This window comes from Lissotriton vulgaris, chromosome 8 (assembly GCF_964263255.1).
Source record: "Lissotriton vulgaris chromosome 8, aLisVul1.2, whole genome shotgun sequence".
NCBI classification, from domain to species: Eukaryota; Metazoa; Chordata; class Amphibia; order Caudata; family Salamandridae; genus Lissotriton; species Lissotriton vulgaris.
In genome coordinates this window covers 140,156,997-140,183,416 of record NC_141696.1, presented here as the reverse complement: position 1 = coordinate 140,183,416, position 26,420 = coordinate 140,156,997, and the positions used below count along the sequence as shown (strand labels likewise).

The following is a 26,420-nucleotide window of genomic DNA, read 5'->3' as shown; positions in this document are numbered from 1 at the left end:
CCGGATTCCTTGTTCGCCTACCTGCATTCAAGCACCAATGAGGAGAGACTATCCCCCTTTTAAAAAACTGTGACGCCGCACATTTGAAAACCTACCCACACCTTTCTGCACTGAGGAAAGCTACGGCTGAAACGCGTCTGCGAAAATAAAGGTGTGCCAAAAACATTACCCCCGTGAGTGCCTGTACTTGCATTAAGCCTGCGAGTTTTATATATATATATATATATATATATATATATATACTCGGACTCCGTTTCCTTTCGTGGCAAAACAAAAGTACAGCACTCCGGGGGTACAGGCAAAGTTTCTTTATTCCGCCATTAGCAGTATGGACAGACGCATTTCGGACATAAGTCCTTCGTCAGTGTTTTCTCCAAATGCCGCGAAGCGGCTACTTTTTAAATACGTCATTGCAACATGCCATCAACATCAATGACGGTGTCGAGATCGCATAGGCATATTTGTAAATGTGACGGCCATCTTTTAGTGTTTAATATTGAACGTAATAACATCAATTCTATGTTAAATTTTGTCGTGTATCGGCATATCTGCCGCTCTCGCTGGTGTGACATGCTATTAAGCCGTGTATCGGCATGTTACCAGCTGCATTTACAAGTATACAGTACATTCATATTTCATTCATTTCCCTAAATGTACCATGAGTTCTTCTCCACTATTCATCCCCTGTGGATGTTTTGTTTGCATATCAATAATATAACGTGACTCCGGTCTGCGTAACCTCATCAATCTGTCCCCTCACCTCGGATTAGCTTGGACATGATCTATGCCAAAATATTGTAATAGATCCCTATTACTTTGATCTTCTTTGGCAAAGTGCCGGGCCACGGGGTAAGTTATATCCTTAATGCTGATGGCCCGTTGGTGTTCCAAAATACGAATTCCTCCCAAATAGTAGCAAAATAGAGTGATTAGGTGTGCCTGAATGGGCTATATGCTGGGCACAGCCGTAATGGCAACTGAATAAGCTGTGCTCTCAGTCACAAAAAGGGCTGGTCACCACCGCTTTGTCTCTGCAGACAGCTTGGAGCCAAAGCAGGGGAGTCAGGAAATTTCAAACACTTCAAAGAGAAACCTATAGAAACTTCTCCCAGCTTCAACGAAGGCACCAGATAAAAAAATAGAGACCTCAGACTCACACTTCAGTTCACTTGCTGATTGCTTGCTGCTGTAGCCTGCTGTATACTCCACAAGACTGCTTTGCTGTACCTAGAAGGACTGATTTTCTGCCTAGAACCTGCCTTGAGCCCTCAGAGACTAGCCCTGCTGTTTGAACCCAGGTCTACCAGAGTGACTCCAAGGGCTAGTTTGCTGGCTGCATGTTCAGTGCCACAAGGACATAAAAGGGTCCCACCATGTCGAACCCGCAACCGGACAAAGCATGAGTGAGCTGTGCTACCCACGAGTGATGCCTCACCAGTCCTGGACCCTTATTTATGGTGTTAAAGGTGCCCAGATAGTCAAAATCCTGGATTGGGATTTTTGGTTAAAAACTTCTCTGAGAACCGAGGGAAGATAGGTTCAGTCTGCTCCTCGATCCACACAATGGTATCCTACCTCCTGGAATTGTCTTCGGCTACAGCCTCATGCCTCATCCCTCTGGAGATTTTCGACTTCCAAAGAAGTGATTTTATTTGAACATAGAAATCTTCAACGCAACTTCATCCAGTGGCTCCCCAGCGAAGACGCTCCCTTCTTGGACACCGCCTGCAACCTTTCCCTGCTGAACTAGACTTCTCCCCAAAAAAATCTTGATTTTTCTTTTCGAAGGTAAGCTCTGACCGGGCCCAATTCACTTCTTGTATCCAAGCCTCACTCCATCGTGGTTGGCCATGTTTTTCGACTTTCACCCAGTCTTGCTAGACTAGATGTCCGCGGTTGGCACTTTGATCTTTTAGGTGCTCATTTTTACTTAAAATGTACAAGTTCATAACTCTGGTTCTACTGATTGGATTTTTGACATCTTGGTGTCAAATAATTTATTAAAATGTACTCTGTGTTCACTTTATCACTGTTTGTGTGCTGTATAAATACTTTACACCTTGGCTCTAAGTTAAGCCTGACTGCTTTTTGTCCTGTACTACCCAGAATTAAGCACAGGTTAATTTAGAGACTTTTTGTGGTTTATTCTGCCAGACATTATGCCTGTTGCTTGAAGAAGACTCACACCCCAGTCAACCAAATAACTGTGTTTCTCACAAGGGAATCTTTGTCCGATTTTGCCCGATTTAGTGGTTTTATAACACTTCGATGCCTTTAGGGGGTTTACGTTCTCTAGAAGTCATGTAGCAGATTGGGTTTTTAAACCTGGTCATGCTGTCCACTGATTTCACAGCAACTGATCAACTCTTTCCTTTACTCTAATGCTAAATCTCCAAGACTCCATAAATATTAAGATCTGTGTTTGCTAAGACCACACAATTTTAGAGATACTACACTTGATATGATATACATTCATATCACTGGGCATCAGATTTGAGTCACAGATGCAGCAAAACTGTTTACGAGGTAATCCACATCCAGTCAGTAATCACCAAAACAAATGTGCTTACTTGGAAGTGGCATCAGACCACCTCCTCACTTAGTGCTTGGAGGAAACTGAAAATCTGCCAATTTCTGGAGAGAACTCAAAATAAGAAGTGTAATACACCGGCTGTATTTCCTTCCTCCCAAGGGATATTGTGGTAGAAATTGGAGAAACATGCCCTAGAAATTGGAAGATTTTCAGTTCCCACAAACCTCTAAACAAGGCTCCAATATTGTTTCAGTCTCAGTCACAATGGGCCAATAGAAGAATCAGAGAACCATAGTGGTTTTCAAAATAGTTGTTGAAGATAACGGATGTCTTTATTTTTACTTCTTTCTTTCAGCACTCCTGTCCAGACGATTCAGCGTTCAGGAGCACCAGTTCTCTCTTTGGTGCCTTTCAAAGAAGGCTACATAGTCAGCCAAGGTATCATTCGTTCTTTGTTTATTCGTTGGTAAATGGTTCTTTAATTTTAGGGCTGAGCTAGTTGAACTACTGAACAGTAAAATCCATTCATGTTTTCAGTGACCAAACAGTTCTTTTTATGTAACTTAACCTCAGACATATTCTTTGTGGAATCTTGAAAACCTCACTGGATGTTATAGTTTTGTCAGTCAACAAGCCCAGCCCTAGTATTCATAACTTTGGTGCTATCCAAGCACTTGAAAGTGTGTGTTTTCAGCATTTAAATGTACCGGTCTCTTTGAGTTATGTGGCACATGCCTGGCAGAATGCCTGCTTCTTAGGCTAATACTAGATTAGATCACCAATATTGGTGCTTTGGAGCTATGCTTTTTCCTTGAAATACACATGTTGCAGCTGGGTGTAGTTCACTCTTGTGAAACGCCATAGAATTGACATAAACCTCCCTAGGTAGCCCCAGGTTGTTTGAAAACATGACTCATGCCATGGTTGTCATGGTAACTCAAGTCCTTGGCAAATATCTACCATTGTCTGATACCTATCTGATTGAATGTGAGACCCCATGTAGTAATGTTCTAGCCCTACTTTTAATGAATGAGATATTGTCCCCTTTTCAATCGAGGAGCAGTAATATAGTAGGTACACTAGAGACGTACTCAGATGCAAGTGAGGTGATCAATTTGTGGGGATGACCGTGTGCTCTGTACCCCTGACTGGTATATTGGTCGTTCAGCTCAGGAGAGACTTGTCAATGACCCACAAAGATACAATGGAGAAAATGGCCTAAAAGCCAGACAAGTTGAAAAAAACTAATTTATTGAAATAGCTCCTATCCACACCATGTCTACTAATGTTCATAGTTCAGGAATACTTGGTTTGATTGTTGAGGCAGAGTTGAACTTGCATTGTTTAATGAAGTCTCTGGACCTACTCCCTTATTGACCATGCAGGAGTAATTTGGCATTATAAGGGTAAATAAGAGAAAAGATGTAGCGAAGGAGTAGACCTGATACATTAATTTTCCTTGTTAGTCTATGCATGAAACGTGTTGTCTTGACTGATGAGTTGTCAACCTTCTCACCCAACTCTCCAGACCAGTTGTAGACTATAATTAAACCAGATAAATCAGGCTCACCTTGTACTTCAGACCTGTCTTGTTGCAAAAGATGGTATTAAGATATCTTTAGAATCCAGATTAATAACAAAAATGATAAGTAAGCAATGTTAACACTGGCTTAACTAGTCTTGATAAGATTCAATAGATACTGCATTTGTTTGTTCTTACCGTGTATAACTTTACCCTCCATAGCACAGGATATGGTTATTGGTGAACTTCAAATACTCCTTGATCGAAATAAACTGGGCGATGTACAGATATGCTTCCTGGCCCACTGTGGTATGAAGACCATACCTTGATTGGTCCTGAACAATCTCAGTTGGATGGAAATGGCGGAAGTGTCATGGCTCTGTCAGTCATGTTTAACACTATTGACCTTCCCTTCCTCCAGGGGTACCCAGGTAGTTTGAAGTGACAGGCATAGGCTTGAACTCAATGGTCTCATGTTTGATTAAAAAAGGCCTATTATACTCTTACTCAGAGGACTGTAAAGCATTGAGTGCTTCTGAGAATAAACCTGGTTTTGTTTAACATTTCTCTGTTCTCTGGCTGACCTGATAAGGGTGCATGGTACATTATTGGGGTAGAGCCTACGTGAGCATGCACCAGGGCAATGTTTCTCGCTTGCGAGACACTATTGTTTACAAAATGGGCTTGGAGCCCTCCCTTTGCTTACCATTTGTGGGCTGCAGTGTTTCTCTTCATTGGCCAGACCTGGCAAAACGTAATTTCCTATCCTTTCGGGGGAGCAGGGACCAAGCGCAGATTAATCAAACTTAATTTGTGCCTGTCCTCTGCTCCCGATGTGATCGCATTAGGTCTTCCCACTCTCCTTGCCTGCTGCTCCCTCCATAGCGTTTCGTTTTTAAAAAATGAATATTCAAGCTGTGAACAATGTAATATGCCCCACTCCACCTTACCCCAAATTTACTCCCTCCACTTTACCCTAATCTACCACAATCCACTACAATCCACCCCAATTTACCCCACTCCAATCTTACTCTAATTTACCTCACTCATTACAATCTCCCACACTCTACCCCGATCTACCACACTCTATTCCACTCCACTCTACCCCAACCTACCCCACTCTGGTCTACCTCAATCCACCTCCCCTCTTCCTTTTAGCCACTGTGGTGTACAACATGGCTAAAACACATTGCCAAAGCCAATAGCTTTTTCATAGGTGGCACCTATCAGCTTTGCCAATGTTTGTTTTATATTTATGCAGATGATGTACAAGTAATCTATGAGTTTCCAACCAGTCTGAAGTTGGATTCTACTATACTAATTTTATGGCTTGTGGTTAGTCATTCATGACTTAATGGAGGCCCACAGGCTGAAGCTCAATGCAAACCTGAAGCTATGATTGTTGCATTTGAGTTGTGACAACAATCTTTGACTTATTGGTCTGAAGAGTTGGGAGTCTTCTTTATGATGAGCTCCAATTAAGGGACCTGATATTTACATTATTTTGTCCTACTGGTGAAAGCTTCTTCTACAGGTTGTTTTAATCACCTGTGTATACTGAGAGACATTTTACCTGAAGTCCCCAAGGATGCTAATATGGCAGACAGCAGGGCTCTTGTGAAATCTAGTCTTGTTTATGGAAGCATCCTTTCCCTTGGCCTCACGAGTGAAATTTTGACTATGTTGCAGTTGGTTTATAATGCAGCAACCCAGGTGATAGTAAAAGTGTGTAAATATGACCATATCATCCACCATTTGAGATGACAGTAAAAGTGCATACATTTGACCATATCATCCACCATGTGTGAGCTCTGTGTTAGTTCCCGATTGTTAAAAGGATCCAGTACAAGATCTTTTGTGAGATTCATCGTTCGGTGGTTGGCACTTGATCCTTGCTTCTAATGAATGAGTTAAAGCGTTACCAGTGGACCAGTAGATTAAGTTTCTAGGTAACAGACTATTTTTAATACCTTGTTTTTGCCAGCATGTATGAGAGGAAGATCCTTTTGTGTACTTCTATGAATTTGTGGAATGCACTCCTGTTGCACTTGGAAAAGAATAATGTGAAATTTCACAAAACTAGATTGTTATCCTACTTTTAGCACAAAGAAAACTAAAGGCAAAGAGTGTGCCTGTTTACATCCCCCATTCTTTCATCGAGAGAATGGTTGGAAGAGCATGAAAAGGAGGTCTGGGTCATACTCACATCAGCAGTGGTGGCAGAGGGATTTGATTTAGTTTTGTATTTATAAAGTACAGCAAACACAACCCTTTCACTACATGGTCGTATGGCACAGATAATAACAACAACCTTAAACCCAGCCAAAAAGAATGTCCATGACAATTTAGAAAGGAAAAGATCTTTTAGGCCTAACTTGTTGACAGAGAAGAAAGGTCCTTAATGCCTCACAAATGACTAGATTAGCAAAAGCATTCATTTTAGAGACTGCCGGTTTTAGGGACTGCATAGCTGAAGCTTGCAATACCCATACATTCTGTCTGTTGTATATTTACTCAGGTTATTGAAACTTTCTGAGGGCTTCACCCATTATGGGAAGGTGCTATAAAACCATCTGTGAATACTACATAATGGGGTAAATGCTTTGCTTCACATTTAAATCGTTTGTGTTGAATATGTTTTGATGAAAGTTTTCCATGGGTTCCAGGAGATGGGAGCTGTTTCATTATCCAGCAAGACACGGATCATATAATTGAGCTTGTGGGAGCAGACTGTGATCCAGTGTACAAGGTAATGTGTTAACTCTCATTCACTCTTCTTTGCCCTGTGAATATTGCCCTGAGGCACCCTAATGTATCACAGGTGTATGGAGTCATTTCATGTATGTGCCAGCCATTGTAAGTAAGAGAATTTTTTCCGTCATGGGAGCTTCATTAATATTCAGAAACTGTGAAGGCCTTTGTCCATGTGTGGTATTTTGGCTGAGATATTCTGTATGTGTTTCTGTTTTTAGCATATGCTTCTCTAGCCCACATGCTGTGCATACTCCTTCCATCTTGTGTTGGGCACAGGTGTTTTCAAGTTATTTTTCTTGAATGTATAGTTTTTGGATTTGAGATGACTCTCGCTCCTTCCCTGTAGCTGCCAAAGCAACAGAAAAAAAATACTCCACCTTCTAGATAGCTTTTTCCCCGATCGCCTTGAGGCGTATTTCTTGAATTCCAGAATGTTGAACTACAATCAACATCTGTTGGACTCCAGTGACCCTAATCACCAGATGTAGAATCAAAATCAAACCCTTTTTCAACAATGACACTTCAAATGTGTCTGGGATCAGAGGGTTTCTCTGGGCGTCAGGTTGTATATCAAGGACTAGTGGGAAGGGGAAGGTTTGCTCATAATTCCCATGGCTAGACCATCACCAGGTTTGCAATCTCTGCTTACCTAGGGCCATGGAGAATCAACCTTTTTGGACTGTGAGGCTTATAATAAAAAACGAATAAAAAAAAGTCCACTGTAGGCGAGAGCGTCAGTTGATGCGTTATAAAATGCAGTGCTACAGCTCTACACGCTAGTCTTCTGTCCCTAAGACCTAAAAGGGAATCACTCTGAAAGGGAAGGTGAATTCTGAGTCCAGATTCCCAGTGGGTCAGGCAGAACGGATCCTGAAACCCTCTCCTCAGAGTGCTTCCATATTTCTTCAGGGACCCCAGGGAACCCTGAAAACTCAGAACAAAGTCTACACCAAAGACTTTCAGATCTCGGCCAAACATCCGAGGATCAACCCCTGGAATCCAACATCGAAAAGAGTCTAACATGAATGCTGAACATCGCTTTTGTGGAGCCATGCATTGAGCCCCATGACTGGGAGCAAGAGGCCTTGACAGTTGGCTTCAGCCTCTGTCCCAGTGCCAGTTTGTGCCTAGAGCCTACCTTGAATCTGGAGTTTCCTCGAACCAAGGTTTTGGAGCCTAGACTTCAAGGCATAGACCCAGCATCTTTGGTTCTAAAGTGCGCTTCGAAATTAGCTCCTAGACCGCTGTCAACTCAAGCCTTCACATTGAGGGACAATCCCACCCATCGAGCTGGCAGAGGTGGCGGATGTCAGGCAGCGGAAATTTAACATCCACTAGACCCACAGGAAGATTCTGCTCAACCTCCACATCGGAAGGCCGATGCTACACCACTCAAAAAGTGAAGATTCATTTTTGAGGAGGCTATTTCAGAGGAGCTCCAAAGTTACTCCATAACCAAAACACAGGCTGCAACACGTTTCATTTAGCACTGGCCTAGAAGTACCAAGGAGGATTCAGGGGCAATGGTCAAGGAAGGGGTAGAAACGCCTCCTCTGCTAAGTAGTGAAACCTGCCATCCCCTTATCAGCACTTCTCTTGGGGGTGGGTGGGGTAGTGAATTAAGTTGCAGAAATGACCTTCCGAAAAGTTGGTCGTTCCCGTAGCACAGCAGAATCCAGCCTGGAGTTTCACATAAAACCACGAAACGTCACAACTCAATATTATCCAATCAGACAGGAACCTCATCAACTGCTGCCAAAGGAAATACAAGCAAATGTGCCATCAAACTGGTGCCTCCACACCAGCGGTGTCAAAGGGCGTACTGCCTGAGCTCTGTCATCCCAAAGAAATATGGTATCCTGTAGATGGTCCTTGATCTCCGGTCCCTAAACTGCTACATCCTGTTGGAGCATTTCAGGATGGTATCCCTGCATAACATTATCCCAGTGCTCTGCACAGAAGAACGAATGGAAACCCTCCATCTCAAGGACGCTTACTTTCAAATCTTCATTTATCCGGCATACCGTTGCTACTTCAGGTTTGTGGTATGTACAGCACTAAATGTTCAAGGTCTAGACTTGGGGTTCATAACAGTCCAATCCCGTTTATTAGGTGCCTAGCAGTGGTCACTGCACATCTGTGCTGCAGCTCCATTCATGTCTTTCCTTATCTGGGCGATTTGCTGGTTTAGAGCAGCGGCCATCATCAACGCCTAGTACACACTAAGTCAGCCTTGTTGCCTCTCCACAGGCTGAGATTTTTGATCACCGCCAAAAAGTCCCATCTCTGCCATAGCAAATACAGCCCTTTTTAGGATACTTTCTAAACTGTGAGACAGGCAAAGCCTATCCTAAACCAAAAGATGATAATGGCATTTCAAAAGTTTCTTCATCTTTTTCAGATATCAAATCCTCAAACAGTTGAGTATGAGCATGAAACTGTTGGGGATGATAGCTTTCTGCATCCGCTATAGTTCTACATATATGGCTGTATATGCATCCTCTATAGGAGTGTCTGTCCAGGCAATGGTGACTAGTGACAGGGAAATGAAAATATCTAATGCTGGTAGAGCCCAGAATTCAGTAGTTCTAAAAGGTATAAGAACAAAATCATGTTACTGGGCAGACCATTTCTAGACCCGTAGCTGCAGGTGACCATTACTACAGATGCCTCACTTACAGGTGGGAAGCATATCTGAACAACTTGATTGTTCAGAGCATTTAAACGCAGCAACATCAACAAGGGTCATATCAACTTTCTAGAGCTTATAGAGATGAATTTGCACTAAAAGCATTTTACATGCTCATTTGAAACAAGATGGTCCTAGTGTGGTACGTTCTCTAAATTGCCCTAAAACGTAGAGTTCCGTTTTCTAGACCCTCTGGTACTAAGGACTCAGTCAATGTGTCAACCTGTGACAGAAAATCAGTTGGACTGCAACCACCTCACAACCCACTGAATAATACTTGAGTGTGATGTATTTCAGGTAATAAGTAATCCCATGAGACATTACAGGTATAATTAGTGGAACCCCAACCCCTCTTTCATTCAGGAAGAATACACACAAAAATACCAGGAAACTAAGGATACTTTTTAAAGATATTTTTTTAAGTCAGAACTCGATTGTAGTGCAAACCATATGAATTGAAACTACAATGAAAACAAATAGAAAGGCCGCAGCAATGTTTGCTCAAAGCATTAATAACAAGAAAAATCCTGGCATGTTTACTGTGTACTTTATACAGAAATCCTACCCCCATTCGTCTTCTTCTAGACACTGAGCTAACTCTAGCACAGCTGAGAATAGTAAGCCTAACTTAAGTTTCAAAGATGGTTCACACCTACATAACTGTCTAAACAATAAGATGTGTGTTCAGTATAATAGCTGATCCTGCTATTCTCATTGTGAGAGACCAGCAGCGCTGATAGGCTCCGCAAGCGATGGCTGAATACCTCCCTCCCCAGTCGACTTCAGTTAGAATGAGTGATATGATTCTGCATGGCCTGTCCTGTTGTCGCCTGGCATGAAAGTTCTTCTCCAACCTCTCACTTCTTTTGCCCAGCTATTATCACCTTATTGTGAAAACTCCCACAGTAAACAGTTATCAGAAAGTAGCCTGATGCCCTTTCGGTAATTTTCATTCTTTGGAACTGTTCTGAACAAAAGCGATAAACAAGACATGTAATTATCAGCCTTCTATAAACTCTTCAGAAATCAATAACAATTGATGTAAAACAGAAAATTCAGCCCTTAAATAACATGCTGCAAATACATCCAAAGAATTGTTATCACTTTATATAGAGAAATTACATAAATTGTATGTGCCTTCTGTATTAATCACATATATTCACTTTTGTCTAATTAGCACATGTAACTCAGAAAGGGGATACCTAGAAGTAAAAAGTCCTTATAATCCTGACATGCGAGTACAGACTGTAGGAGAGTAGGGTCTGCAATCCTATGATCACCCAGATTTTTTGCTTTTGTTTCACTGGTTTACGACTTTCTCGGGCTGTGGGCCTGCCAATCAGACCCACAGCCTAGCTGTTCTCTCGCTAAATTGATGTGTGTACCTTAGGTGCATTACCCAATTGGAACTGGGCCACCTTGTCAGACCCTGTAACTCAGGGCATCGGTGTACCCAGGGCCTACCAGGGGCTGAAGCATGTATTATGCCACCCCTGGATGGCCATCTAAATCTGACACAACTGGCTGCGCGGCAGCTGGGGCAACATGGCGTACTCACCCGTTGCTTTAGGTATAGTATCCCTATATCTAACCCTAGAATGGACACCCGAGTTCCTATCAGTCACTCCTATGACAGGCCTTGACAATCCTGAAGGCAGAGTGCGTGGAATCGTGTGAATTGGGCTCTGGCACGAGCCGAGCCCGGTTGCAGCTTGCGGAACCAAGACCCAATGGCTGTTCCATGATAACGCGTACCATATTAGTAACTTCGGTATAGCGTTATCAAGACATGTCGAGTAAGGTGTCATACGAATCGGGATGCTGCCCCCTCACCAATGCTGGCGACGAGGTTAGCATTCCGCCCTTTTAGAGGGACACGACATGTACGTAACTGTGAACCCCGGTTAAAGTTAACTGAAGCCTCAGCTCCACAAAATGGATGCTGCCACCACAGACATGAGTCTGACCTCCTGCTGCTGGGAGTCCTTCCAGCGAGGAGAGCTTGGACAAAGGGTTTCCTGTCCAGGGCGGTGTTCGCACCGTCCCAGACAGGGTTTTGTGTATCCTGGGTAGGCAGGGCTTTACAAGAAGGTGACTGCGGAGTGGCACCCCGGAGCTCACTACCCATCTGCCAGTTAGAACCAGTTCCAGGGGCGCGCAGCCCCTGACCTGGGGAAAGTCCGGCAGGGGAGAGGGGTGTAACTACCCCCCTTCCTTGTCCCACCCCTAGGGCAGGACCTAGTCATGTACCCACCCCTTTCTTTAGGATAAAGGCAGGAGCGGGGACCCTTCCAAATTAGAACATCTTTGAATCAAGAACTACTTTCTACGAAAGGACATTCAAGACTCTTCTCAAGATTTCTCCCTTGTGGCTAAGGAGTAGTCACCCTGCATCCGCAGGCACCATCTAAGAACTCTGCGGTTTGCTGCAAGTCCTTCCTCAGGAATCCGACTGCCCAGCTCGACGAGAACCGGCTTCCCTGGCACCTCTGACCTCTACCCACATCGTCAGCTCAGTTGAGATCTGTGGGTGCGACGAGACCTCGAGGGACCGGCCATCATCAAAACCTGCACGCTTTCTTAAATCAGCACGACAACCGAAGGCATCCTCTGGTGAGTGCTCTGGGGTCCGATACGCCCCGACCCTGAGCAGCTCCAGCACCGAAGTGCAGCCTCCCAGCATCTCCAAGATCTGCGTGGGGCCCTTCTGCTCTTTGCTGTTCAGCACGTTGTCCGATCACTAGCCGCTGGCTTGTGACTCTCTTTACTACACCCGACAACCAACGCTGCTGGTCTGGTTGCTCCAGACTGGCCTTTGCTCCCTCCTGCGAGAGGAGCACCCCGGACCCTCCTGGTCCACTCAAGACGCCATTTTAGGCCCACCACGTGGCCCTGAAATTTGCCAAGGCTTGTTGCCTTAATCCTGGGCCCAGCGACGCCGACAGCATCAACCTTCGTGGGACAGCTCGTACCTCCATCCTGGTCGCCGACAACGCCTCCTGGTGTGTGAGACTGCAGAGCCTAGCGTCGCCCACTCACCTAGTCGAGGTGACGATCATCCGGTGCCCTCCTGGTACCCTCTGACTACTGGCTAGTAGTACGAACTTGGTCCCCTCTGCTTTCAGGTGTCATCCATCTCTGATCCAGGCTTGGATCTCTACGAACTATTTTCCACTGGTCGCCGGACAGCAACTCCTTTCTTCCGGCTCCTGGCTCGTCAGCGAAGACTCCCGACGTCTGTAAAGACTTGTGCAGCCGCAGCCCTTGGGGCTAGGTAACTTCGGCATTTCGGTGCCCGCATAGCCTCCTTACTTAAGGGTCCCGAGTCCCTCGCTTCCGACTTGCCTTATCGGGTCCGCCCGAGACCACTAAACTTTCCGTGCCCTCGGGCACTTGTATTGATTGTGCACTTGAAGTATTTTCCTAAGAGTTTCGTTGTGTGCTTAGTACCCTGTCCTCATAAAGAGTACAGGGCTGTTGTGATTCTAATAAATACACTGTTTATTTTCATAACACTTGTGTGGTGTCCTTTCACTTGGTGTTCAAGGGGTATGTGATGGTATAACAGCTGGCTTAACACGCCCTCTAGAGTTTAGCCCGAAGACTGCTCGTATCCACGCTACTAGGATAGCTGGTCTAAGGTTGACTTACAACCAATCACCATAAGGGTCGTTTGGACCGATGCATAGTGGTCACTAGAATAGTGAACACTGCATATCGGGCCAACTTCTCACATTGGTGAGCAGCGGTTGGGATTTGAGCTTGCTGTTGTTTTACCACGCGTATCCTAAGAATATCTTGTGAAAGATCGCATAAGTACTCCAGGTACATATAACTTAGCTTAGAATACTCTGAGTTCTACTGAACCAGCTGTTGTAGCTCCTCAAGGCTTAGCACACCTTGGATACAACTCTTAGCAAGGGATCAGTAGGTAAACATATAGTGTAGGTAGGTGCATCACTTACACCACACTAGAAGCAGCATGTCCGACAAAGGAGGAAACTCTGAGTCTCCCCTTGTGTCAGTCGACCCTCCACAGGTCATGTCCAGATATGCTGCACTTAGCTTCCAAGAGATGCGACAACTCGGTACATCTCGGAAGTTAAAACAGGGTTCAAACCCTACAACTCCGTTTCTGATTGGTCTCTTGGAGACTTATGATGCTAGGAGGGCGGGTAACACCGACCCTTCTCATCCAGAAGAGAGTATGCCCCCCCTCGAGGGAACCGCAGGTGACCCTGACCTTATCCATCTCTCCGCAGAAGGTGAAGAGGAGGATGAGGATCTAGAGACATCTGGGGACGAGGCAGACAAAGGTCCAGTAGTGGTTAGCCAGCTAACTAGGGACAACTTAAGCCGGCACGAGAATGGTACTAGGAGACCCCTGGGGCCCCTCTCAGGCCAGCTTAACATTGGGAGTGGACGAGTTAGGTCTCTGTCGAGAGGCTCTAACAGATCCGCTCGAACCAATGGCTCTCGAGGCTCTGCTCGAAGAGGGATGACATCCCCTCAGAGGAGAGTGTACGAAGCTAAGGAGCGGGAAGTCAATCTGCGGATCGAAAGGGAAGAACTTGCCCTGGCCAAAGAAAGACTCGCCTTTGCTCGAGAGCAAGAATTGAGTGGGACAAATCCCACTGGTGGCAGCATTCCCCCACAGGAAAACAGGAGTTTAGACACTAGGCACCTGAGTAAGATAGTGCCCCCCTTTAAGCAAGGGGATGACATCCACAAATGGATTACTGCTTTGGAGCGGGCCTGCACTGTCCAGTGCGTCCCCCAGAGTCAGTGGGCAGCTATCTTGTGGCCCTCCTTTGAAGGTAAAGGTAGAGACAAGCTCCTCACTACTAGAGTCGAGGATGCTAACAATTACCAGGTCCTGAAGAACACACTGATTGATGGGTTTGGCCTAACCACTGAGCAGTACAGGTTGCTGTTCAGGGATACCCAGAAAACTCAGTCTCAGGACTGGTCTGATTTCGTTGATTGTGCCACTAAGGCTTTGGAGGGCTGGTTGCTGGGCAGTAAGGTTACTGATTACACAGGATTGTATAATTTGATCATGCGAGAACAGATTTTAAACAATTGTCAGAACCAGTTGTTGCATCAGCACCTTGTCGACTCGGATCTGACCTCTCCCCAAGAATTGGGAAAGAAGGCAGACAGATGGGTCAGAACAAGGGTTAAGCAAAACCAGGGCCAGAACCAGGGTGGTCAGAAGAAAGCAGACCAGAAGGGTAAAGATTCGAAAGGGGAACAAAATGACCAGAAGTCTTCGACAGGTCCCCAACAACCCAAAGAGGGGGGGGGTCAGGCTTCCCAGAAAAAGAAGAATCAAGAAGGCCAATCGAAAAGGTGGTGCCAATACTGTAAAAGTAAAACTCACTGATTTAGTGAGTGCACCAAGAAAGGAGGGCAGACTCCTGCTACTGCAGCCCCTAAGGCACCTGTGCCCCCTAGTACAGCCAGCAGTAGTAGTGCGCCTCCCAAGGGACTAGTTGGGTAAACCTTGGGTTCTGAGGGGTGTGACAACTTAGTTGGCACACTCACTCAGGCTGTCCTTGTCTGTACGGGGGATGTGGATATATCCCCTGATGTCAGTCCCAATACTTTGGGCAAATACCGACAGACGCCTTTGATCAATGGAAGAATGGCTCAGGCCTATAGGGACACTTGTGCCAGTGTCACCATGGTGACGCCTAACTTTGTGGACCCTGGACAGATCATGCCAGGTACAGATTTCCTGGTGACCAATGCCAGCAACGTCACTACCAGTCATAGTATGGCGATTGTTGCTTTCTCCTGGGGAGGGGTAAATGGCCAGAAAAAGGTTGTTGTTAGTTCAGACCTCCCAGTGGATTGTTTGTTGGGCAATTTTTTGGAGTCATCACAATGGTCAGAAGTGGAGCACCGGACTCACATGGAGATGTTAGGCTTGCCAGCACATGTGCTTGCTGTGACTAGGTCACAGGTCAGACGATGCCCCACTGAACAGGTGCTGGATTCTGGAACAACGGACCAGACACCTCCCAAGAAGAAGAGCAGTCGGGTTAAGGCAGCGCCTTCCCCCTTGCCCCAGGTCGAGGATCAAGTCTCAGAGGAGGCTGACCTCCAGGACGTGCGGGAAACTGAACCTAAAGAACTCGAACTTGATCAAGTTGAGTTTCTGGGCTCAGGGGGACCCACACGAGAAGACCTGGGGAAGGACCAGTTAGACTGCCCTTCCCTTGAACCCCTCAGACAGCAGGCTGCTGCTGAGGCTGCTGGGAACGCCACAGGTACCCACAAGGTATACTGGGAGGATGGACTCCTGTACACTGAGGCAAGAGACCCCAAGCCTGGCATGACCAGGAGGCTGGTTATCCCCTTGTCTCAGCGTGGTTTCCTTCTTACCTTGGCCCACGAGATTCCCTTAGCAGGACACTTAGGCCAGACGAAGACGTGGGACAGGCTTGTCTCGCACTTTCACTGGCCTCACATGAACGAAGATACCAAGGAGTTTTGTCGCTCCTGTGTCCCTTGCCAAGCCAGTGGTAAGTCAGGTGGCACGACAAAGGCACCCCTTATACCAATGCCTGTGGTGGGGGTGCCCTTTGAACGTGTGGGGATTGACATTGCCGGTCCAATGGAACCCCCAACAGCATCAGGGCACAAGTTTATACTGGTGGTAGTGGATCATGCCACCAGGTATCCTGAAGCTATTCCCCTTAGGACCACTACAGCCCCTGTGGTGGCAAGAGCCCTAGTTGGAGTGTTCTCCAAAGTGGGCTTCCCTAAGGAGGTTGTCTCTGACAGAGGTGCAAACTTCATGTCGAGCTACTTGACTGCTATGTGGAAGGAATGTGGTGTCAACTACGAGTTCACTACACCCTATCATCCACAATGCAATGGGCTTGTTGAGCGGTTCAACAGGACCCTAAAAAGGATGATTCATGGACTACCTGAAAAGCTCCGGCGTAGATGGGACGTCCTGATTCCCTGCCTTTTATTCGCTTACAGAGAAGTCCCACAGAAGGGGGTTGGCTACAGCCCTTTTGAACTTTTGTACGGGCATCCTGTAAGAGGACCCCTGTGTTTGGTGAAGGAAGGATGGGAGAGACCTCTCAAAAAGCCTGCAACCAGCATAGTGGACTATGTCCTTGGTCTCCGCTCGCGGATGGCTGAGTACATGGAGAAGGCATCTGAAAACCTTAAGGCCAGCCAAGAACTCCAAAAAGCTTGGCATGACCAAAAGGCTGTCCTGACAGTTTACCAGCCTGGACAGAAGGTGTGGGTGTTGGAGCCGGTGGCCCCAGCAGCACTCAAGGACAAATGGTCCGGGCCCTACACCATCCTGGAGAAAAAAGGAGAGGTCACCTACCTGGTAGACCTTGGAACTCCCCGGAGCCCCCACAGGGTGCTCCATGTCAACAGGCTCAAGGCATATGTCGACAGGAAGGACATGAGCTTGCTCATGGCCATAGATGAGGGACAGGAGGAAGAGAGTGACCCTCTCCCAGACCTGCTCACTCAGAATCCTGACGATGGATCGGTAGACGGTGTTGTCTTTTGTGGCAGCCTCTCCGAACATCAACAGGAGGATTGTAAACAGGTTCTTCAATCCTTCCGGCATATGTTCTCTCTAACACCCAGTCAGACCAATTGGTGTACCCATGAGGTTGACACTGGTGACAGCTTGCCCGTCAAGAGTAAAATCTACAGGCAGCCCGATCACGTTAGAGACTGCATCAAAACTGCAGAAAATGTTGGAGTTGGGAGTCATTGAACCCTCGGATAGCCCTTGGGCTAGTCCCGTAGTTCTAGTGCCGAAACCTCACACCCCGGGTGGTAAGAAAGAGATGAGGTTCTGCGTAGACTACAGGGGTCTCAATGCAGTCACTAAGACTGATGCCCACCCAATACCAAGGGCAGATGAGCTTATAGATAGATTGGCTTCTGCCAACTACTTAAGTACATTTGACCTGACAGCTGGGTATTGGCAAATCAGGTTAGCTGAGGACGCCAAGCCCAAGACCGCATTTTCTACCCCTGGTGGGCATTATCAGTTCGTGGTAATGCCCTTTGGTTTGAAAAATGCACCTGCCACCTTCCAACGGTTGGTGAATCATGTTCTCACTGGGCTGGATGACTTCTGTGCGGCGTATCTTGACGATATTGCTGTCTTTAGCCCCACCTGGGAGGATCACCTGGTCCACCTGCGGAAAGTGTTAGAGGCTCTGCAAGCAGCAGGTCTCACTATCAAGGCTACCAAGTGCCAGATAGGGCAGACACAGGTTGTATACTTGGGCCACCTTGTCGGTGGAGGCCAAGTTCAACCACTGGAGAGCAAAATACAGTCAATCAGAGACTGGGCTCCTCCAACCACCCAGACTCAGGTTCGAGCTTTCTTGGGCCTGACTGGTTACTACCGAAAGTTCGTCAGAAATTACGGATCGATTGTGACTCCGCTTAATGAACTGACAAGTAAGAAAATGCCAAAAAAGGTTCAGTGGACAGCGAGTTGTCAAAAAGCATTCGATGACCTAAAACAGGCCATGTGCACGGCACCTATCCTCAAGAGTCCGGACTACTCCAAACCATTCATTGTCCAAACAGATGCTTCTGAGTTGGGTGTGGGAGCTGTTCTATCTCAACTGAATTTTGATGGTAATGACCATCCCATTGCTTTTATAAGCAGACGGCTGACCCCCAGAGAGAATAATTGGTCAGCTATTGAGAGGGAGGCCTTTGCTGTGGTTTGGGCCCTGAAGAAACTGAGGCCATACTTGTTTGGCACTCATTTCAAGATTCAGACCGACCATAAGCCCCTCTTATGGCTAAATCAGATGAAGGGTGAAAACCCCAAACTGCTTAGGTGGTCCATTTCCCTACAGGGGATGGACTTCACAGTGGAGCATAAACCTGGCACTGATCATGGCAATGCAGATGGGCTCTCCAGGTATTTCCACTTAGAACAAGAAGACTCACATGGTCAAGGTTAGTTTATTGTCCCAACGTTTGGGGGGGGGGGGGGGGGGGTGGGTCATGTAGGAGAGTAGGGTCTGCAATCCTATGATCACTCAGATTTTTTGCTTTTGTTTCACTGGTTTACGACTTTCTCGGGCTGTGGGCCTGCCAATCAGACCCACAGCCTAGCTGTTCTCTCGCTAAATTGATGTGTGTACCTTAGGTGCATTACCCAATTGGAACTGGGCCACCTTGTCAGACCCTGTAACTCAGGGCATCGGTGTACCCAGGGCCTACCAGGGGCTGAAGCATGTATTATGCCACCCCTGGATGGCCATCTAAATCTGACACAACTGGCTGCGCGACAGCTGGGGCAACGTGGCGTACTCACCCGTTGCTTTAGGTATAGTATCCCTATATCTAACCCTAGAATGGACACCTGAGTTCCTATCAGTCACTCCTATGGCAGGCCTTGACAATCCTGAAGGCAGAGTGCGTGGAATCGTGTGAATTGGGCTCTGGCACGAGCCGAGCCCGGTTGCAGCTTGCGGAACCAAGACCCAATGGCTGTTCCATGATAACGCGTACCATATTAGTAACTTCGGTATAGCGTTATCAAGACATGTCGAGTAAGGTGTCATACGAATCGGGATGCTGCCCCCTCACCAATGCTGGCGACGAGGTTAGCATTCCGCCCTTCTAGAGGGACACGACATGTACGTAACTGTGAACCCCGGTTAAAGTTAACTGAAGCCTCAGCTCCACAAAATGGATGCTGCCACCACAGACACGAGTCTGACCTCCTGCTGCTGGGAGTCCTTCCAGCGAGGAGAGCTTGGACAAAGGGTTTCCTGTCCAGGGCGGTGTTCGCACCGTCCCAGACAGGGTTTTGTGTATCCTGGGTAGGCAGGGCTTTACAAGAAGGTGACTGCGGAGTGGCACCCCGGTGCTCACTACGCATCTGCTAGTTAGAACCAGTTCCAGGGGCGCGCAGCCCCTGACCTGGGGAAAGTCCGGCAGGGGAGAGGGGTGTAACTACCCCCCTTCCTGGTCCCACCCCTAGGGCAGGACCTAGTCATGTACCCACCCCTTTCTTTAGGATAAAGGCAGGAGCGGGGACCCTTCCAAATTAGATCATCTTTGAATCAAGAACTACTTTCTACGAAAGGACATTCAAGACTCTTCTCAAGATTTCTCCCTTGTGGCTAAGGAGTAGTCACCCTGCATCTGCAGGCACCATCTAAGAACTCTGCGGTTTGCTGCAAGTCCTTCCTCAGGAATCCGACTGCCCAGCTCGACGAGAACCAGCTTCCCTGGCACCTCTGACCTCTACCCACATCGTCAGCTCAGCTGAGATCTGTGGGTGCGACGAGACCTCGAGGGACCGGCCATCATCAAAACCTGCACGCTTTCTTAAATCAGCACGACCACCGAAGGCATCCTCTGGTGAGTGCTCTGGGGTCCGAGACGCCCCGACCCTGAGCAGCTCCAGCACCCAAGTGCAGCCTCCCAGCATCTCCACGATTTGCGTGGGGCCCTTCTGCTCTTTGCTGTTCAGCACGTTGTCCGATCACTAGCCGCTGGCTTGTGACTCTCTTGACGACACCCGACAACCAACGCTGCTGGTCTGGTTGCTCCAGACTGGCCTTTGCTCCCTCCTGCAAGAGGAACACCCCAGACCCTCCTGGTCCACTCAAGACGCCATTTTAGGCCCACCACGTGGCCCTGAAATTTGCCAAGGCTTGTTGCCCCAATCCTGGGCCCAGCGACGCCGACAGCATCAACCTTCGTGGGACAGCTCGCACCTCCATTCTGGTCGCCGACAACGCCTTCTGGTCCGTGAGACTGCAGAGCCTAGCGTCGCCCACTCACCTAGTCGAGGTGACGATCATCCGGTGCCCTCCTGGTACCCTCTGACTACTGGCTAGTAGTACGAACTTGGTCCCCTCTGCTTTCAGGTGTCATCCATCTCTGATCCAGGCTTGGATCTCTACGAACTATTTTCCACTGGTCGCCGGCCAGCAACTCCTTCCTTCCGGCTCCTGGCTCGTCAGCGAAGACTCCCGACGTCTGTAAAGACTTGTGCAGCCGCAGCCCTTGGGGCTAGGTAACTTCGGCATTTCGGTGCCCGCATAGCATCCTTACTTAAGGGTCCCGAGTCCCTCGCTTCCGACTTGCCTTATCGGGTCCGCCCGAGACCACTAAACTTTCCGTGCCCTCGGGCACTTGTATTGATTGTGCACTTGAAGTATTTTCCTAAGAGTTTTGTTGTGTGCTTAGTACCCTGTCCTCATAAAGAGTACAGGGCTGTTGTGATTCTAATAAATACACTGTTTATTTTCATAACACTTGTGTGGTGTCCTTTCACTTGGTGTTCAAGGGGTATGTGATGGTATAACAGCTGGCTTAACACGCCCTCTAGAGTTTAGCCCGAAGACTGCTCGTATCCACGCTACTAGGATAGCTGGTCTAAGGTTGACTTACAACCAATCACCATAAGGGTCGTTTGGACCGATGCATAGTGGTCACTAGAATAGTGAACACTGCATATCGGGCCAACTTCTCACACAGACTACATGACCACCAAGTATAACATCCAAAACCAAGAGGGCTCAATCGCCACAGCGATCGGCATTAGCACAATTGATTTCAGATTGGGCCTTCTGACACCACATCCTGGTCCTGGTGAAGAGCCTATTGGGGGTGGGCAATGACTTTCCACACCAGTTTAGCAGAATGCATCAACAAGTACTCTAGTGGGAAATGAATCCCCTACTACTTCAACAGTACTTTAAAAAAGGAGTGGTCAGAATTGATATGATTGCACATGGGCAGGGATATTTGCTTACACTTTTCCATCACTACCTTGGATCCATTATCCAAGGAAGTAAGGACGCTGAGCAAGACTTCTAGAAGGCTCATTCTTGTTGCTTTTATGTTGGAAAGGCAACCTTGGTACTCGGTGCTATTAGAAATATTTCTCCATCCACACAAAACTTTGCCTGTCAGTTGACCTCTTTACGTCGCAAATGGGCCAAAGGGCCAACAGCAGCATAAAAATCTCTGGAAATAAATGAACCTTGCTATTTGGCATCAGAGGTCTTAGTTTGACTACTTACAGTTACCAGAAGAGTGTATGCATGTTCTGTGTAAGGTTCCCAAAAAAACTAACCACCGAGTATGTTGCGCAGCAAAATGGAAGTGTTTTGTCCATGTTTGCATAATAAATAAGCAGACCCCCATTAAAGTATTGGGTTAGGACATAATATGCTATTTGGTGCACCTTCAAAGGCTGGGGTTGGCATGCACATCCATTGCCTTAATTTGTTAGCAGCGCTTAAATGCGGAACTGACAACATACACCCTTATTCGAACTGCCAGTCATTAAAGCTTTTGTGGAAGGTTTAGAGGGGCGGGGGCGGAGTCATTCCTCCAAGGACCCCACTTTCCCAAAATAGGAGCTCATTGTAGTCCGGGTTAGACTCTTGAGACCTCCTATTCTGCCATTATATTGTTCTGAAATACAATATTTTTCTTGTATGGTAGCATTCTTAGTGACAATCTCTTCCTTCTGCCGAGTGAGTGAGATGCAAGCTTCCATAATAGTTTCATCCAAGTTCACAATGATTGAGGTGTTCTAACGACAAATCCTCACTTCCTGCAAAAGGTAGTCTTCCTTTTTAATGCCTGTGAAACCACTGATTTATAGATTTTCTTTCCACACCCTGAGACAGGGGCCAACAGAGCATTACACACATTAGATGCCTAGAGGGCACTAATGTATTACATTGTTCTCTTCCAGGGGATCCTCATCAATAGTCATAAGCACTGAATATTCCCGCCCATGTGCGGGACCCCGGAAACAATATAAAAATGTATATGTAAAAAACACATATATCTCCTTCCAAATATATGTAAATACATATATAATTTTTCTCACACCAATGCAGCTCCAAACCCAAGGCTAGACAATGTAAACGCTTGTATATGTACAGCAATTAGAAAGGAAACAAAAACACATTAGGTCAAATAGTCCTTGAACTTTGTGTTTTAATGAGTAAAAACACCCATAAATTCTGCAAATTGCTCATAAAAGACATTGTCAGCCATAAGCTGCATTGAAAAGTGAATAACACAGAAAACTGAAAGCATTTTCAGTTAAAACTGGCACAGTGCCTTTAAGGCAGCCATGACCCAGGCTTCCCTTCATGCCTCAGGGGTGACAGTTAGGTTAGTTGTTCTTTGCATAACCCTGAAGTCAGGGCCAAAATACTAGTCAGAAATGTGCATCTCTCAATTACCTGGGGAGGAGGGCGGGTGTGCTTATGACTTTGATGAGGATACCCCTGGAAGAGAACTAGGATTACAGGTAAGTAACTTATCCTTCTCTTCCAGTGGATCCTCATCAATAGTCATAAGCACTGAATAGAATAGCAAGCCCATCAACCACCTGCAGGTGAATGAGAAGTACATGACCCAACTTAAAAAGACCAATCACAACAGCCCGAATCAGCTGTTAAACAGATTCCTCAAGGAGGCCTGGCCTACCTGGGTATCTGCTCTCGTGTCAGAATCAAGACAGTAATGTCTGGTAAATGTAGGGACGGACCTCCAGGTCGCCGCCTTACAAATCTCAGACATGGGCACATTAGTGAGGAAAGCCGCAGTCGCAGCTTTCCCTCTGGTGGAATGCGCTCTGGGAGAAATCCCCAAGGGCTTCTGCGCCAGCTGGTAAGCAAGTTTAATACATGAAACGATCCATCTTGAGATAGAACGCTTCAAGGCAGCTTGACCTGTCCTGATCGATCCATAGTTAACAAAAAGATGATCAGAGTGACGGATAACCTTAGACCTATCTAGATAGAACTTTAAAACTCTTTTCAGGTCTAAAGAATTCAGAGCCCTCTCAGCTGGTGTAGAGGGATTGGGAAAGAAAGTGGGCAGAGAAATGGTCTGATTTACATGAAAATCTGACACCACTTTAGGCAAGAAAGATGGATGCCAACTCTGCATTCTGTGCACAGGGCACAATCTTCTAGAAAGAAGAGAGCTACAATGGCTTTCCTAGGCAACATACCACTAGGAAACCTATGTGAATCTGCTACATGGTTAACTCGTCTCACTTTCACTTGGCATTACTGTTCGGAGACTGGCAATAAGCACAAGATTGGGACACTGTACATAGAACTTCCGCCTCATTTGTTCACTTGGCACTGCTTTAGTAAGAGAGCATTGCTGTACAGTCTATGCAGAGGATTCTACAAATGGAAAATGTTACTTATCCTGGAACTATTGGTTTGTTGCTTGTAGTGCTCAGTGAGCCACTTATTGTTGGATCGTGAATTCTTCCTGGAGGAAAGGAAGAAGATTCTTCAGCCCGTTTTTATAAAGTATGGGATACGTTCGAGAGAATCAATATTAAACTTGATATTTGGTCTCATATATCAGATTTAGCCATTGCCACTGATCAATACCTGTGTAAAATCACAATATCCCATGTTAGACCTCCCTCTTCTTAGTATTTTAGGAGTTAGGTTGTCACTCCCCTAAGGTTGGTAATATGGTGTTTTCAATTAGTAAACAGATGCTGACCGCATTAAGAGGATGCAATGATATGGTTGTGCTGGAGATGGCAAATTCACCCTGCCAGTAAGGTTGATTAAGAGAGCCCCATGTGTCTGTGTTAAGCTGCTATGCATGCTGCACTTATAATGTTTTACTTCAGCAAAACGAGTTGCATTTTGCTGGTCAATTTGGAACTTTCTTTCTTTTCAATGTGTTTTTAATATATGTGGGATTTTGGGTGGTTGACCTTTTATTGAGATTTAGTGTTGGGAACTTTTAAATGTCATACTGTTACTAACCGAAGGTATGTGTTGGTTAAATTGATTCGAATGTGTGCTGTGTACTACTGATTCTATGACACTTGTGATAGTTATTAATGAATTGGGTAATGTGCAATATTTCTGTAAGAATTTGTTTCTTGAAAATAAGGTATTTTGAATTTCAATGTGAATTTTGTCGTGCTGTGAATCCACATATACTCTCTAATTTCCCTAAATGAGAGGTCATGGTTTAGATGTGTTTATATCACATGTGTTCAGTGCTTACTTTGCAAAAAAGTGTTTGTCTGTGCCCAAAATCTCGGCTCTGGAGGTGCTATTAAAAATTGGCGGCCAAATACCAAGGTTGCGTAGTGCTGAATTTACTGTAGGCCTCTTTAATCCACTACCAGACGCTTCTGCCCCTTTATCTCACTCTTACCAGTCCATGTTTTATCCCTTGTGGCCATTTTGTTGGTCTTTCTCTTCCTCTTTCTTTCCAGTTTAAATGTTTTCCCTCTATTGCTAAATATCTGATGAGTTAAAATAAGTGCCGGTCCCCAAAAATGAGTGCTGCTGAGCCTCACTGGCTCAAAATAAGCACTGCATGTACTATTATTAAATTCACAATACACTTTACATTTCTACTAGCAGTTGATTTCTCTACTTATCTTACTCCCCTGCCTGGTGAGGAGCAAAATCTGAGGTGGAGTCTTGGCCTGATGCATTTTGGGTTTCAGGAAGGGAGCATGTGAACCTACATCACCAGAAGCCACAAACTAATAGTTACAGGCTATGTTACATTTTCTTTCTGAAGATACCCATGATGTAGAATTGGCTTTGCATTTGAGTAACATTTACATTGCAACTTTTATTAGCCTCACTCGTATTTCAAGACTGCTTGTTCCTGTGTGTGCAGAATCCCACCGTTACCTATAAATGAGGGTCTTGCGCGGCTTACAGTCAGATTTATAGATCTAATGTGACTAGCAAAGTTTGCTGATTGTACCTTTAAACTATTGAGATTCCAAACAGTTATCCTTGAACATGTGCATCTTTATTACACGTCAAGCTGTAAAGCCAGTGTGGCAAATCAAAATGATGGGTTTTAACACTTTGTAGTGGACGTAAACCAAGAAAACCATTTTGAATGGCTTTTATTTACAGTTTTCATTGTTTATGTGCATGATCTGCAGTAACAGTTAGATGGAAAGGAGGATACCTGTTAAAGAAAAACAATGCAGTGAGCTAATTGTGATTTTATTTATTTGTCTTTTTTACTAGGTGGCAGTGTCAGAGAAGCTGGTCTATACTTGCTGCAGAGATGGAATCATCAGAAAATACCACCTTTCAGACTTGTAACCAGCCTCGTTCAGCAACCCAAATAGAATGGAAGGAATAGATCCAGATGTAAAAATTGGGGTGGGAATTACTCATATGTGTGTGTATAGTCTTTGCCCTATGCACTTGCAAATGTGTCTAAGCTTCATCAGAACAGTCTGTGCGATGTACCTATAATAGGTATTACACGTGCAAACTAGAAGACCCGATGTTAATCTTTCCATATTAAAAGTATTTGTTTCTTATTTGAGTTAGCTGCATTTTGTAAATGAAAATTAAACTATACAGTTTTTTTGTATCAAAATAAATTGATTCAATTGACAACAATAATTCACAATGCCTTCTTGTAAACTTTTGATAATGGAGATTTGATTTTATAAACGTTACCGTATGATTTGTTAACAATAATCCTTACCCTTTACACTAATAGCAACATTACTCTGGCCTTCACCCTAACAATACCTCTGGCCCTCTTCCTGGTTCTGTATCTGAACCGTAACTCAGAAAATATGCTAACTCTGATTCGGTCATAACCCTAAGCTTACCATAAACTCTTACTTTAAATCTAAACATAGCTCAAACCTTTATCAAGCGCCTGACATGGGTAGCTAGAAGTGTTACTTAGTGTCACAAAATATGTGCTTTCGCTTGACAGGTGCTGGTACTCGCCCACTGAAAGTATTACACATCTCCTAAGAACTGGTAGTAGTCTCCCAGTCAAATTAACAATGTGAAGGTACTCAGAGCCTTACAGCAGTGGTCCCTTAAAAACACTGCCTTTATCGCCTGATCCCTACTCTACTTTTCAAATTACAT

At 45.8% G+C, this 26,420-nt stretch overlaps 1 protein-coding gene across 1 annotated transcript in view; it reads left to right on the top strand.

Moving 5' to 3' along the window:
* PAAF1 (proteasomal ATPase associated factor 1) overlaps window positions 1-25,935 on the top strand; it is a 145,365-nt gene extending 119,430 nt beyond the window's left edge. The window contains exons 10-12 of the mRNA XM_086933833.1: window positions 2,889-2,971; window positions 6,722-6,804; window positions 25,548-25,935. Coding sequence (XP_086789959.1) covers window positions 2,889-2,971; window positions 6,722-6,804; window positions 25,548-25,625 — 244 coding nt within the window. The 3' untranslated portion in view covers window positions 25,626-25,935. The remainder of the gene's footprint in view (window positions 1-2,888; window positions 2,972-6,721; window positions 6,805-25,547) is intronic.
* Window positions 25,936-26,420: the final 485 nt, after the last annotated feature.